The 16385-nt window shown below is 38.0% G+C and overlaps 1 protein-coding gene across 1 annotated transcript in view; it reads left to right on the top strand.

Moving 5' to 3' along the window:
• TPRG1 (tumor protein p63 regulated 1) overlaps positions 1 to 12343 on the top strand; it is a gene marked incomplete at its 3' end in the record, with an annotated part of 111734 nt that extends 99391 nt beyond the window's left edge. The window contains exon 5 of the mRNA XM_082839503.1: positions 12149 to 12343. Within this exon, the coding sequence (XP_082695629.1) occupies positions 12149 to 12343 (195 nt within the window). The remainder of the gene's footprint in view (positions 1 to 12148) is intronic.
• Positions 12344 to 16385: the final 4042 nt, after the last annotated feature.

Here is a 16385-nt window from a genome sequence, read left to right as displayed (position 1 = left end):
AGATGTTTTATATTTGAAAAAATATATATAGCAATATTTATAGTAACCATACCACTGCTGTTTCCTCTTTGCTAATCTCTGAGCAAAAATTGTAGTGTAATATTGTTTTAAAATTGCAGTAGTATTGTTTGTCTGTGTTTATTGCTTACAGGGTACATAAAATTTTCTGGGTATAATTAAATTCGAATTATTTTATTCAAAGAAGGAATGTGGAATAGTGTGAAATATGAAGTCAGATATGGCTCGGTGGTCATGTTTAAGTCATTTTTTTTTTCTGGGACTTGGTAGTCTCATCTCTAAAATGGACACAGTGAACAACTGCCCTTCCTCTCAACCTCACTGGGCCATTGTAAGGTTAAATGGGATAAAGCATATATAAATGTTCCATAAATCGTAAAGCAATTAAGAGTTATTTTTAATGCCTTTAAATTTCATCTCCCCGAGTAAATTTAAAATTCATCAGTGGCAGGGAGGTCCCCTTCTACTATTTTGTTTCATCTTCCCTAGGGAGACTTAAGCAGTCCTTGGACACTCTGAGTAGTCAGGAAGTGAAACAGCTGGAGCTGTAAATGCAGTGAACGAGCAACCTGTGTACTTTCGACAAAACCAGATGTTCACATAGGAGTGTGCTTACGGCCTAGAAATTCTTGCCTTCTCTGTTCTCTCTAAGTTTATCTTTATATGCTGTCATTCACTTCAGAATAGCATAACTTTATTTGCTATAAATTCAAAACGTGACAGTCTACATCTAAAGTCCTTCTGTGGTTGGATGGCATACATTGCATTTCTTGCCTTATTTTAAACACATGTATTCATACAAGTGAATATGTATATGTACAAACAAATATTTTTAATTGGCAAGTTCCCTATTTTATGAAAAAGGATCTGAGGCAAAATGTATGTGGTTAGAGGCTAGATGGGGCCTCCATTCCCCCTAACCTGTAGGTGAGGTTGGCTTGAATCCCATTCTGCTCTCAGCAAAGCTCAGTTGTCCTCTCAAGATTTATGCAGATGTCCTCAGGGGCTTCTGGTCTCCAGGTTTGCCTCTGACACCAAGCTCTTGCAGGCACTAAATTAGTTCTTTATATGGATTGTTTTGCTAGTCTCCCTGTTACACTCCTAGTTCACAATACCTCAACCCAGGCATCAACATCAGCCCCTAGCCTGACTCTTAACCACCCAAAATCAACAATAACAAAAAACCAAAATGAAAACCAGAAAGAACATAACACTGACACAAAGGCATTTATGTGAGAGTAGACTCACTGAGGACTTCTGGGAGATAGAGTGGGAGTTTACATCACAATAATGCCCCCAAATTCAAACGGAATATCTGTTCTCCTTATTGTTAAAAGACCTTATTAATAATAATGCTCAGATACGTCGCTTCATAATCTCCTCTCCTTTTCTCTCTATCCTGCTCTTGTTCTTCCCCAAACTCCTGTTCTTTTTCTCTTTCTTATTAAATGTGCAGTCATTTATCTGTTTCTTTTTTTTTTTAACACTTGTTAATCCAACTGAAAGAACTTAATAATATATGTTTCCAAAGCTATTTCCTGCCTTTAAAGGAAAACTGGTTCTAATAATTAATTTAATATATATTTTGAAGTAGTAGTAATTCTTTTTATTTTAAGTCAAAAATAAATACCAACTGCCTGGGTTATTACGTCCATCACTTCCTGGGCAAAGTCTTCTCTTATTTCTCATATCTGGTGTGTTTAAGCACTTGTTCTCTCAGTGTCCTTTGCTGGAAGAAATTCAGGGTAAAGGATTAAAAAAGAAATTGTATGAACTACAGAGATATGCCACTGCATTACTCTAATACTTGATAGTGCTTTATTGGTTTTCTGCCATAGAGAAATAAAATTAAATAATTTAAAAGGAAGCTAAAAAATAAAATATCAAAAGGGGAATGGAAAAAAAGGGGGAATGGAATAACTGTTCCCCAAATGCCCATGAACACAATTAGCAGACTGGAGCATTAAGTTTTGCCCAAGACTTCCTGTCAGCCAAGGCTAAAGGGGAAACTTGATGTTCATATAGCTCTCCTTGGATGGAAGAAAGAGCAACAGATGTGTGTGTGTGTGTGTGTGTGTGTGTGCACATGCATGCATGGGTATGAGCACCATGAGGGGTTGGTTAGTTAGTTGGTTGGTTTCCAGTCAATCAAACTACTTTTTGAATCTGTTAAGTGTATTTTCTTTAAGGCTTTTCTCATTAAATTATTGTTTTAAAGTCTTTATTTCGTTCCTGAAAACAGTCTGGAACTTTTATTTGCCAAGCCATTTCTCAGTTAAAGGCCACCCCGAGTCCCAGCTCCCTAAGAAAACAAGTGATCTCAGTCTGGGATATGAGATGATGACTACTCTGATCCAGTTCTTTGTGTCTTGGTTTCTCTTTTGTTGTTGGTTTTTATGTCACAAAGTTATTTGTGTTCAGGACATTTTCCAAAATGGGCTTTGATTAATATTCAGTTTTATTAGTGTAAAAGTATAAATAAGAAGAACAGTAATTCTGGGGATATAGAATCTTTTGTATGAATATTTTGACATAATAAGATTTTAAAAGGGTGATATAAACTAGTTTTTTCATTTCCCCTATGAATGAAATAAGAAAAAGTAGAAGAACACGGGGGAAATGCATAACTAAATAAAACACTTGAAGCAATTTAATTCAATTTAGCAAACCTATTATGGCAGAGGAGAGGGAATCATGTACAGCTGAGATATCCACAGTCAAAAATTTCAAATTATTTACAATCTAATTGAATAACTTATTGTTAGAAGTACTTTTATAAAATTCATTTTTTTGTTTTTACTCAGTCTTTTCTTCTACAGAACCTGGACTCTCTCTATTTAACAAATGTTTTCTGGTACCTAAAATGTGCAGCTATTCTGACTGTTGTTAAGAATACAAACATAAATGAGACAAGATTCTTCCCTTTGTGGAAGGCATTGTTTAATAGAGGACGCAGGTGAAAATGCAAAGATTTTTAAATAAGTGCTAAAGAACTGAAACAGAGTTTGGATCAGATGAAGAGAACTGGAGATAGTTGAAGGTACATGGAGTACCTTAGAGACAGACAGTTTAGCTGGAGTTTAATCTTGTATATTTCCCACCATAATTGTATTGGCTCAGATGATAGGTATAAGGACCTAAACTAAGTTAGGAGTGCTAGGAATGGAGAGAAGATGAAGAGATTTTGAGATATTCAGGGTATCAATGGAAGACGGTAACTGGCATGATATGGTAGGTGAAGGAGAGGAAGAAATCAAAGATGACATGGTCTGGTTTGGGTAGGTGATGAGTCCATTAATTTGAATGAGGAAAACTGAAAAAAGAGTAGGTTTAAAGGTTCAGTTGAAGAAATGCTGAGTTTGAAAGGTCCATGGAATGTGGGGTTGAGTTGGTTGCCAGGCAGTTAGAAATTTAGGTCTGTCCGAAGCTCAGGAGAGAAAGTTGAGCTGTTTATATAGGTTTCATACCACACAACACCGGGTCGAAGCTGAGTGATGGGGTTGATTGGTCAGAAAAGTACCTGAGGAAGAGGAATTAATGGAAAAAATTGCATTCAAATTCAAATTTATACTATCTCTAAGTCCTTCAGCACTGATATAAAAAAATCACTGTCAAATTTATGAAATACTAGGTCAAAATACATTACTTCTTTTACCCATCTCACTAACTCTATATCACTTCTACTTCCAGTAAGTGTGATGGTCAAATGGCTTCTTTCCAGACATTCTTGCTTATCTCCAAGTCTTACCAACTTTTTTCAACTTGTGCATGCACATACTTTGCATTACTCATATAAAACAGTTGTGAAAATAGGAAATAATATTTTTGGTATTGATTTTATATTACAAGACATAAAATGATCTCATCAGTTATGTAATTACACTTTATATTTATTGATTACAATTTGCACGTGTTCATGTAATTCAAGTAACAAAAACCCTTTGAGGTCAGGATGCTATCTCCACTTTAAAAGTGAAGGTACTTAGAGTGACTAAGTGAATTGACTGAGGTATTATAATCATAACTGTATTTCTACACGCAGACAATTTGCAAATGCTCAGGGAAATAGTTAAAAACCAGAAAGGACTCTGTGTGTGTGTGTGTGTGTGTGTGTGTGTGTGTGTGTGTGTGTTTATTATAGTCTTTGCTATGATATAATATGATATACTTTACAACCAAGGTTAATTATTCTCAATTGTTTCATCCACTTTATATTTGCAACTTTTAGCATTCTCTTTCCCCTTTTAACCATTTGTAACAGAATCAGTTTTGTTTGCCCAATGGGCAGCAAGCCAAACGCTTAGGTGCCGAGGTTTTCAGCAGAGAAAGGGTTTATTCACAAGGCAGCCAAGCAAGGAGATGGATGAATAGATCTCAAGTCAGCCTCCCCAAAGACAAGGGGCTTGGGATATTTATAGGATAAAGAAACAGGGTGGTCTGAGGCATGGGGAAAGGTGATTGGAGGCAAGAAAACACTGAGGTAATCTGTGTTCTGTGCGGGCGTATCGGATTTACATTCTTCTTCTTAGGGTGCTTATTCAGAAAATGATGGTGTTGGTATAATCTGAGGATGGAGTTTTTGGCCTTCTGACATCAAAAGGTCTTCCTCTGGACACTTACACAGTGGAACGGTCAGTGGTCTCGACCAATTTGAACTGCACAAGACTAGCTCCATGTTCCTGAAAAACAACTCAAGCCACCATTTCTCTGGCCACCCATAAGTTAGAGGTGTTATCTATAGGGGGCAGTTAAAGGAATCTTGCGATATATTCTCTAACCTACATGAAGCTTGGAGGGCATGCAATTGGCAGGAACAATTAAAGAGAGCTTAGTCAATGAAGGCAGGTTACAGAATAGTATTTATTAAGCAAGTTTTAGTTCAAGAGATCTAATTGATGACTGCCCTTGGTTTCACATTGTCTTGCTGGATTCTTAAGACCGTGTGGAGTCTTGCTGAGAGGAACTAGTGATTGAGCTGTAGAGCTGTAGAATAATAGTGAATGGATCATGGATGCTCTACAGCTTAATCAAAGTGATTTACAGACCAACTCTTTTTACTTTTGTCTGGCATCTTTCTCCTTATTTTCAAGGGAATTGTGAAAGTGAACCAATGTTTTAGCAATCAAATGTAACTTTATATTCTTAACCCCTTGGTTTCCTGCTACATTAATTCAATAAATATTTATTGAATTATTTATATATTTTTTAATTTTAATTTTTTTTGGCCACGCGGCTTTTGGGATCTTAGTTCCCTGACCAGGGACTGAACCCGTGCCCTGGCAGTGAAAGCACTGAGTCCTAACCACTGGACTGCCAGGGAATTCCCTAACAAATATTTACTGAATACCTACCTGGCATTGAGTACTACATGCTGAGCAATGCTGTAGATAATTTTTGGGATAGCAAGAAGAATAAAACAGATTTTGCCTCCAGATATTTATAGTGTAGAGGAAGAAGGCAAAAAATGTAATTAACAAATTATAATTTAATGTGCAAATACTGCTGATAGAAAGATTCAAAGTTTTTATCAGAGCCCAGCAGAGAGAACAGTTAAGTCCAAAAGTTAACAAATGTGATAACATTTGATGTGAAACTCAAGGTAAGAGTGATTTAAGCATCAAATCAGGTGGGGAAAGACATTTTAAATAAAAGAAACATGATTAGAAGCTGCAAATTACAGAAGTGTATAAAATGTTCTTGGACAAAGAGTCGTTCACTTAAGCTAGAGTTTAAAGTGTGTGTGTGTGTGTGTGTGTGCGCGCGCGCATGTGCGCGTGTGCACGGGGAGAGTTGGGAAAATGGAATAGGATGAGGATGGAAATTTGTAGGATGAGGATTTGTAGAAACAACCCTTTTGTGTAGGAAAAAAACTTTTGCCGCATCTTCCTTTTTCCATCTATATTCCTGAACATACCCACAGTCATGGTGTCTCTATAAAGATAATTCCAAGTAATACGTGCAAGGATGATATAAACATCTGTTTATCTTCTGTTCAGCTGTGTGGCTTCCCAAGGGGTTTCCATTGCTGGGTATTGGATGGACGTTTTACTCCAACATGCTTCACTTGCTGCATGGGGTGGCTGAAACCTGTAGCCTGAAGGCTTGGAAAACCTGCTCAGCTAAAGAATGTGGGCCTGCAGGCATGAAACCTGGTCTCTTTACCCAGTGTAAACAGGAAGCAAGTGATGGTTGTAATAAGGAAAACTGAGACTCTGGACAGTGAACTGCTGGCAGACAGCATCTGAAGCAAACCAGGGGCCCAGTCACTCAGCTGGTAAATAATCGCTGTAAAGTCAAGAAGAACATTACACACTCACACACACACACACACACACACACACACACACACACACACACACACACACACACACACACACACGCACACACAGAGCTATACTTTACCCTAACCAGCACACAGACCCTATGTAACCGGAGTTGTTAAAACTTGACCCTCTGTTTTTGAGACTGGAATAAAAGAGAGAGCCAGGGGTGGGTGTATAAAAGCTTTTAGAGAAAAGTATGTGGCTGGTGGCATTCATATCAAATGACACCGCGTTCCTGTCACACAGATTGAGTTCAGGTGCTTGAAATGCTCGAGAGCCAGCTTGGGGACTTGGCCTTTTGTCTGCCTCCTTCAATGCACAGCTTGTCCCTCTGTCTTCACAGCCCCTCCTCTTTTTAAAGGGCTCACAGAAATGACTAGAAATGAAGTACATCTGACTCGAATGAAATACCAAGTTCACTGAGTATGAAATAGTGTCAACTTTTTCTTTCCAGCACTTTGATTCTGAGGCCACAGAGAATTCTCATGAAATAAAGCTTATGATGAGGACTCTGGGGAGGCATCCAGTAACCCAAACTGATATATATTGATCTGTGAAAAGGCATTCTGACAATCCAGAGAGTGTTGACCATGGAAATGTTGAGGTGAATTGATGAATTGCACCTTGGACTTGAGGAAATCATAGTTCGGTGATGACAGTGATGATGTAGTTAATGATTTATTGACAATATTCATTACTGGCAATAAGGCTTCCTTTAATGCTTTTGCAATATGACTCCAAATTCCAGCCTTATCTTATTCACCTTCCCCAACCCTTCCTGAAAGACATTAGCATGTGGGCACACACACACAGAGCTTATGACAAACCCTTTGTTTATTAAAGTTAGTTTAATCTATGTAACCAACCTATGAATTTGATGGTATTAATAGCCTTATTTTATAGAAAGGAAACTATAAAATTCAGAGAGGTTAGGTAACTTGCCCAAGGTCACACAGCTAGTGAGGGCCATATCTGCAATGTAAGAGCAGATCTGTTTTATATTAATACTCATGTTACATCATGCTATATACTTCCTTTAGTTCAGTGGTTCTCAACAGGAGATGATTTTACCCCTGGGGCACATTGGCAATATCTGGGCAACACTATTTGTTGCCATGCCCGGGGTTGTGGTGACACTGGTATCTGGTGGGTAAAGCTAGGGATGCTGCTTAACTTCCTAAAATACAGAGGACATACTCCCCTGCAGCAAAGAATTATTTGGGCCAAAACAGCAATAGTTCCAAGGTAGAGAAATCTTGGATTAGTTGTATAGATGGACAGCCATACTTCTGACTTTAATTCTTAGAAAACTGGATGAAATATTTGAGATGCATACATGAAATGCAACAGAATAAAAAATAATTTTTGCCTTGAGTATTTGGCGGGGCATTATGGAAGAGATAGGATTTGAGCTTGGTTTTGAAAAGTGAGTTTTTTCAAAACTCATTTTTGGTTTTTTAGTTTTTCTTGGTTAAAAAAATGAGCACTATAGATCTTTGTGGATTGAACAGACTGTCAGAGCTAGAGGTTCTTAGGCAAGCTTAATACAGTGGGTTTTTAAAAAAATTTTTTTAAAGGAAAAGACTTTTAAAAATAAGATCTTACTCAGAACCCAAATACATAAAACCTACAAAAATTGAGCAGCTCTGATCGATGTGACTATAGGGACTGAAGCTTACCTTTTACCTTTTCTTCCATATCTTCTCCCCAGATCCTCAGGTATCTGTTGTTTGAATACTATTAATAATAGCACTTTCTTTCTTTTCAAAAGAATCCTGGTTTGGATGATAAATTATATGGTCACCCAACCTATGAAGAAATCTAGTGTTCTAAGGAACAAGTTATGAAAATTATTGAGTCTGATTTTTTCTCTATCCCTTTTGAAAATAAATTTTCAAAATTTATTTAGAGGAACATAAATTTATTTAGAGGAACATAAATTCTTTCCTAAATATTAGGATTTCATTCAAATGCTTCTAGCAATGTACATAACTATAATATAGATATCAAAACCTGGAAATTAAACATTGGTGCAATACTATTAACTAGACTACAGACCTTATTTAAATTTCATCAGTTTTTTGTTTTGTTTTTCCTAATGTCCTCTGTCTGCTCCAGGATCCAATCCAGGATCCCATATTACATTTAATTATTCTGTCTCTTTATTCTGTTTCACAGTCTTTCCTTTATTTTCATGACCTTGGTGATTTTGAAGAATACTGGTCGGTTATTTTGTAGAATGTTCTCATTGTGAGTTTGCCTGATGCTTTCTCATGATTAGATTGAATTGAATTAGATTTTTGGGGGGCACAGATACTGCAGAAATGATGTGTCCTTTCACTACCTCTATTGCAGGCTCACGATGCCTGTATGTCTTATTACCAGTGATGTTAACCTTGATCACTTGTCTAAGATGGGGTATGCTATATTGCTCCTTTGTAAAGTTAGTATTTTTCCCTTTATAATTGATAAATATCTTGGAAGAGATACTTTGATGCTCAACCCATATTTTTTGAAGTCATGGTTTCTGAGTGGAATTTAATATAGCCTTTGGCATCTAGGGAACTTTTATTATTTTAAAATAGTGCATATCACAGGTTTTTACAAAAGTGCTTTCTGGAGTCTATCATGCATATTAAAGAAATGGCATTCAAAGTCTGAAACTGAAGGGAATAGGACTAAGGAAGCTAAAATCGTTCTTGCTTGTAAGTGATAATATTTATATCTATGAATAGTATGCTTTAAAAATATTTTTGAGCAATGCACTTGGGTCTAATGAGGTTGATATTTACCATCGTTATCATTATTATTATTTTCCCATTTTCAGATGTGTAAACTAAGGCTCAGGGAGAGTAAATGATTTTTCCAAAGTCTAATCATCAGTAACAGATAGGGCAAGGGAACATACTTTTTTCCCACTATATGCAGTGATGGAATGGACATGGCTAGATTGCAGTGAGTTCCATATCACTGTATATGTCCATGTAGAGGGGTGTGGCTTCTTGGAGAGGATGAGTGTAGGCAAATTAAACAATAGATGAGTGGCTGGAATCTATAAACCTAAGATCACTTCTGACCTTGATTATTCCATGTTAGTAATTTATTCTTCCGATTTTGCTTTTCTCTCCTGGAAACTTAAGAAAGAACACTTCTTTCTGACTTTTTTTTTTCTTTAAGATACTGATGATGTATTTTCTTTTCTTGTTTTTTTATAAATTTTATTTATTTATTTTTGGCTGCGTTGGGTCTTTTGTTGCTGCGTGCGGGCTTTCCCCAGTTGCAGCGAGCAGGGGCCACCCTACATTGTAGTGCGTGGGCTTCTCATTGTGGTGGCTTATCTTGTTGTGGAACACAGGCTTTAGGCATGCAGGCTTCAGTAGTTGTGGCATGCAGGCTCAGTAGTTGTAGCTCGCAGGCTCTAGAGTGCAGACTCAGTAGTTGTGGCACACGGGCTTAGTTGCTCCGCGGCATGTGGGATCTTCCCGGACCAGGGCTCGAACCCGTGTCCCCTGCATTGGCAGGTGGATTCTTAACCACTGCACCGCTAGGGAAGTCCCCTTTCTGGCTTTCTTATCTAATCAACTAAAGAACTGGTGGAGTTTGCTGTAAGGGACGATGTCCTCCTTTCCAGAATCCCCAGGCTACATGACTATAGTTTGTTTCATTCAATGATACTAATATTTAGATCCATTCTAAGGTCTTAAAGAGGATGCTAGGACTGGGAACTAGTAATAAGAGGTAACTTCTGTCTGTCTTTGTCACTATAGGCTCATGGAAAGCAAGCAAAATCCTACCTGTCTGTTGGATTCTTTAGTCAGTGATATTTAGAAGTGAGTCTGTTTTTTAAATTAAGGTTTGACATTATCTAATTCGGTAAATATTACTTGAACTAAAGTAGAGGGACAAGTACCTTAGTTTATTTTGAAAACCCACAGATACTGAGGCACTCTAGCAAACTCTATGTTGTTTATCATAAAGTCACTATTTTTTTTAACTTCTGATATTATCCCAAAACCATAGATTTAAATGCATCTTTTCAAAAGAGCAAACTGAGGCTCGAAAAGTGGAAGGGAATTTACAATGTCACAGAGCAAGTAAATCAGCAGTTTTATTTGCATGGCTTTTCCTTCTTTCTTCTTTTTCCTTATAGGTTAGGTCAAATAGTAGTGATGGACATATTCTAAATTTTAGATTCTTTTTCTTACCAACAGGGAAACTAAACCTCCAATGGAGAAGTGGTTGCCCAAGGGCAATTTGGTATAAAATTAAGAATCCAGGATAAAACCTATATTGAAAATGGGATTATGGGGAAAGACTACATTCTCATTCTTCATTGAATCGTCATTCTGTATCAGTCCCTCAAAGCCAAGATTGGCCTCCTCATGGAGAAAAGGAAAAACAATGGTGTCTTTATTGAACATGCTTAATAATTTAGATTGATATTGGAATATACTCTAAAAGTTTTAATTTAGACTTGTAAGCCAGTTGCCTAGGAAACATATTTGGATCTTACTGTGAGCAGGCCCTTATTCCTCATGTTCCTTTTTACCATGGTGCAGAAAGTGGAGTAATTCTGGACAAATCATTTACCTTCTATTAGTCTTGATTTCCAACACGGGAATGATGATACCTTCTTTTACTTACCTGATAGGCTTATACTGGAATGAAATAATGGATATAAAAGAGCTTATTGGAAATACAAAAATATGAGCTTTCCTAATTCATTTCCTTCTTTATATCTCTGTTTGCAGTGCTCCCTGAATTACCCTCCTCTTAACCCAATTCAACTTGATTTTACCAAAAGAAGGAATTTTTTTTTTCACTCATTTAACTTAAAGTTCAGGATAGGCTGATCCAGTAACCCAAATGGCTTTGTGAAGAATTACTCTCTCTCCATGTCTTAGTTCTTTCACTTTTGTTGGTTTCAGTCTCAGTCAGGTTCTCACTGTGTGGCCAAAATGACCATGAATACCTCCGGGCTTGGATGCTATCAGATTCACAGCCACATTGGTCATGTGCCCATACCTGAATCAATCTCCTCGACCAGAGGAATGGATTCCTCTGATTGGTTAGGACTGAGTCATGTGCTAAAGTCAGCTCTGCTTAAGCTATTTGGACTAAATGGAAGAATGTGGTTCTGCAAAGGAAAATCGAGGTACTCTTATTGGAAGAAGAGTCTCAAATGGAGGAAAGGATGCTGGCTAGGAAAGAACAGCTGCTGACAGGCCCTCTCTAACCTCATTTCACCCATTGAAACCCTATTAACCCTTAAAGGATTGTCTCAAGAGTTTCCTTTTGAAGTCATTCCTAATCCTCTAACCACATATGATTTCTCCCTCTTTTGTGTTTCTTTAGCATCATGTGCCTCTTTTTGCTGTTTATTTTCGTGGACTTTGTACGATCATCACAAGTTCATTTTTTATGTTATTATAGTGTCACTTCTGTGAGGGCAGAGACTGTATCTCCCTTGTCTTTGAACCTTCAGCAGTACCCGACTGGTGTCTGATCCATAATAGACTATCAGCAAATATTTATTAAACTGATTTCTTAATGTTGTACAAGTTATGAATAATGAAAAATAAACAAGATGTGGTAGCTAATTTTATTATGTACATAATTTATTAACGGATTAATTTATTAAAAGACTAACAGAAGCAATGTTAACAATTCTGAGATATGATTTCTGTTTAAGAAGTAAGAATAACTGCAGCTCCAGGAGAATGGTCAACCATTGTGAGCACGGGCTGGGGAGGAGGTGTCTCTGGACCTACTCTGCATTCACTAACTCTGTGCCTTCTCCTCTTTAGTCGTCCAGGTTCATGTCTAAGCTTGTTCCAGCTATCCAGAATGCCCACAGGAATTCCACTGGATCTGGAAGAGGAAAGGGATTGATGGTGTTAACTGAACCCGTTTTGATTGAGACCTACACGGGTCTGATGTCATTCATTGGAAACTGCAACAAACTTGGCTATTCCTTTGCCCGGGGGAGTGTTGGTTTTTGACACTCTTTTGGGGGTATAAGTACATCATCCATAGCTACACCATTACTGAAGATTCTGTTTCAGCCCACCGTATTTTTGGACTGAAACAATTAGTTATTGTTAAATAGTATTACATGATTTTGAAGATCCAGTATCTTAGGGGACTTAAAAGCTTGATTAGACTGATAAATGCACACTTCAGACTTTATATAAGGATAATCAAATTTCTTCAAACCAGAAAATAAATTCTCCTGAGCCCATCAAATAATGTTGGCAAATGAATGACAAATGAACACCTGATCATAAACTTGGGGAGGACCCTCTGGGTTCTTGTTTCTCTGTCCTCTAAATGTAGGCTTGTTCTGGGTTTTTATTTTCAGCCCTCTGATCCTGATCTTCTCTCTCATTGGGGTCTCAATCTATATTATTTTAGCTACCTTTTTTTATGGGGATGACTTCCAAATCCATATTCTCATCCCTGGTGTTTAAGACTCAGTTTTGCACTTCTGTCTGCTGATCATCTATATCAGTGTTCCAATGGCCACTTACACTCAGCATCTTCAAAATCTCGGATTTCTGTATGAGATTTTAATGGTCCCAGTCATCATCCCTGAAATCCATCAGTTTTGATGTCTTTAAACTTCTTGCCAGATACATTCCATATAGTATCTGTCTTTGTCTGGGCTGCTATAACAAAAATACTACGTACTGGTCGGCTTATAAACAACATAAGTTTATTTCTTACAGTTCTGGAGGCTGCAATTCTGAGATTAGGGTGCCAGCCTGGTCAGGTGAGGGCCCTCTTCTGGGGCTCAGATTTCTTGTTATATCCTTACAGGTAAAGGGGCAAGAGTGTTCTCTCGTGCTTCTTTTATAAGGGCATTCATCTCATTCATGAGGGCTCTGCCCTCATAAGCTAAGGCCCCCTGTTTAATACCATCACAATGGGCTTTAGGATTTAAACATATAAATTTTGGGGGGACATAAACGTTCAGACCATAGAAGTACCACATCTGTATGTGACTTAGATTGTGCCCAATGCCCAGATGTCAAACTTAAGGTTCATTCTTCTTTCAAAACTGTTCATATACTCCTTCTCCTTTCCATTCTCACAGGTATGTTATTAGATCATGTTTTAAATTCTGTTTACCTGGATATTTGTTATAGACTTTTAATTGGTATCCCTGCTCCAAGGCTGACCCTCTTCTAATCCATTTTATACTTGGTTGCCAGACTCCTAAAGCACAATTTGATCATATCATTCCCTGTTCAAGAACTTTCAATGGCTCATTTCCTTTTGCAGGGTTTTTTTTTTGTTTGCTCATATGTTTTGTTTTTTTAACAGCAGACCTTTCCTTCTAATGAAATCTGTTTCAGTTGCCCAATATGTAAAACAGATAGAAGTAGGACCACTATGATTGAAATAGAGATGGGAATGCCACTGATCTCCTCTTTTTTGGGTCTCAGAAGTGCCTCTGTGGAATGTCTATGGATCCCACAGGAGTTTAAGAAGAATGTTTCCAAAAATACTCTTCTAGCTCATTCTGTTTCTATTTTCTTTTCTCTCATATTTCCTCTTTGTCGCTCCTTGACTTAGGTCTAATTGTGAAGAACTCAGGAGGTCATCTCATCTGTTTTCATCTCTAAATTTTTTTTTCAATTTTATTGTATTTTTAATTTATTTTGAAAAGAAACTTTTAATGTTGAGCACTGTAAACATTATTATAATTAGCTCTTTGCCTGTCCAAAGGACCAAAGTTGAGACACCTTGGCTGGTATTCAAGTTAAAAATTCCAGCTGTTTTTTGGGGGGTGGGAAGGGGGAAGGGGGTGCTTGTGTGAAGTCTAAAGTCTTTTCTTCAAAATGCTCACTTCCTCGATTTCAAAGATTTCCTCTGATATTTCACAAACATCAGTTTGATGGAGGCATTCAAAATCCAAACTTTGAATAACCCTCATTTTATTTTGTCTTTATCTTTGTTTACTTCCATTAGTAGTTCTCTCCCTCTCTTTCCACTTCCCAGCACCCACTCTTTTTCCCCTCATGACGGCAAATATTGGTATAGTCCCCAAGGCAGGGAACTTCTCTTCGGACTGTAAAAGGAAATGTTGAAATCCTTAGCCATCCTGTCAACAGTAGTGGAATGAAAAGTCGTTGGATTGTTTTGGCAGTGGTTCTGAAGCAGGCACAATTGGCAAATTATTATAACACCACTGCCCGAAAATCCCCATTTGCCTCAAGGTAGTGGCGTTTGTTGACAGAAGCCTCCGAAATGTCCAGCACATTCTCTCGAGTTACCATTTAAGGATCAGTCTGACAAGTGACTTCTTTCTGCATATTTATTCCCCTTGTAACCTAGGCTGGACTGTTCCCAAATGACCTTCGAAAGGACACAGTGCAGCATCATCAATGGAGCAAATCAGAAAAGATGAGAGGAGGGAAATATCTCTTAGCCCTGAGGTCAGTCTGTACCAAGAGGGTACCAAGGTTGTTTAGTGTGGAGAAGAATGATCTCAGAGATGACATGAGAATTGTCTTCACATTTCACACAGATTGTCCTGTGGGATATTCCAGAAACTGATAAATGGGATCTAGAAGGCAGGATTATGACCAGAGGATGAGAGGATTCAGGGATTTGGATGGCAGTTTAAGACAAGAAAGAACTTCTTATAGTTAAAAATGTCCAAAGATGGGAAGCTTTGCTCCTTGAAAGAGTCTCCCATCACTTGATGTGTACTAGTAGGGACTAGATAAAGTGGATATTGTGAAAGGGATTGTTAAAGGGATGATTGATAAAATCATTTAAAACCAGAGACCTTATGATTCTCCAAATAATTGTTGTCGATGATTAGGTAATACATCCTTTTTTTTGGAAAGAGTTGAATCAATCATGTGAGACCCTGGAAAATTACCTGAACTTTCCTAAGGTTCAATTTCCTCATCTGTAAAATGGAGACGATGCTATCTCTTTTGTCTACTTCATAAAGACCTTGTGAGGATTCCAGGAAATGAGGTTAAATTATTTTATTAAATAAAAATCATTGAGTATCTGCCTGTAGTGCAATGTCACTTTGGCAGCAGAAACTGGGACACCATCCAAGGGAACTAAATTCAGTTCTTCTGGGAGTTGTTTTTTGTTCACCATGGACCTGCCGACCACCTCTTTCCCATTTGACACATGGTATTCTCACTTGGGTTCCTTGTCCATGAGCTTGACAAGTAACCACAACCCACAAATCAGGAGACCTATATGTATACCTGGGCTTTTCCTTCAGGCTGTCATCTGAACTATACCAATAACGTCTCTCAAAGGGGCATCCTAGGTCTGATTGGGAATAAGATTTGATACAAGAGGCATTAAGTACAAAGCATATCATCATAAAAATGTCATGGTTGGCCATGACATTTTCTCTATCTGATCTTTGTCTATTCAAGAAACCCTACTAGAAAATCTCCAATAAATCTCTGTTCAGAAACTGTTTGAACAATTCTGTTGGCAGATTGCTCATAGTCTTCTGGTACATCTTGGGCAGCTCTGATGGTTAGAAAGTTCTCCTGTTGATTTAGATTTGGGAACATCCATCTGCCATCTCTTTTATTTAAAAATAACATTCCCATGCTGGAGTAGGTTCAGCTTGTGTTTCAGTACCTGGATGTGGGGCATTGGGGTTACAGAACCAAGGTTGATGGATTCTCTAACACGTGACAAGAAGGGGAGCTGCCATGAATCACCACGCCTGGCCTCCCAGTGGGCAGTCGGGCCTTCTTGGAGGCTGACATTTGGCCAGCCTCTAAGGCAGAAAAGAGAAGCCAATTTACGAGGATCTTTTGCCTTGCACCCCCTTCTCATTGTCCCTTTGCTGAAGCATTACTAAGGAAGCCCGATTCATAGAGCCCTGGGGCTAAGGAAGCAAAGAAACCATCTAATCTAGTGCTTTCATGTCACAGAACACAGAGCAAAGGCCTGGAAACTGGAAAGAAATTGCTCAAAAGGCAGATGGCGAATTTTTGGCAGTATGGGGATTAAACTCTAAAGCTTCCAATCTCCAATTCCAGCTCCACT

Source organism: Leucopleurus acutus, assembly GCF_964270905.1.
Source record: "Leucopleurus acutus genome assembly, chromosome: 5".
Taxonomy (NCBI): domain Eukaryota; kingdom Metazoa; phylum Chordata; class Mammalia; order Artiodactyla; family Delphinidae; genus Leucopleurus; species Leucopleurus acutus.
The sequence above is the reverse complement of the archived record's forward strand: the minus strand, read 5'-3'. Positions and strand labels throughout refer to the sequence as shown.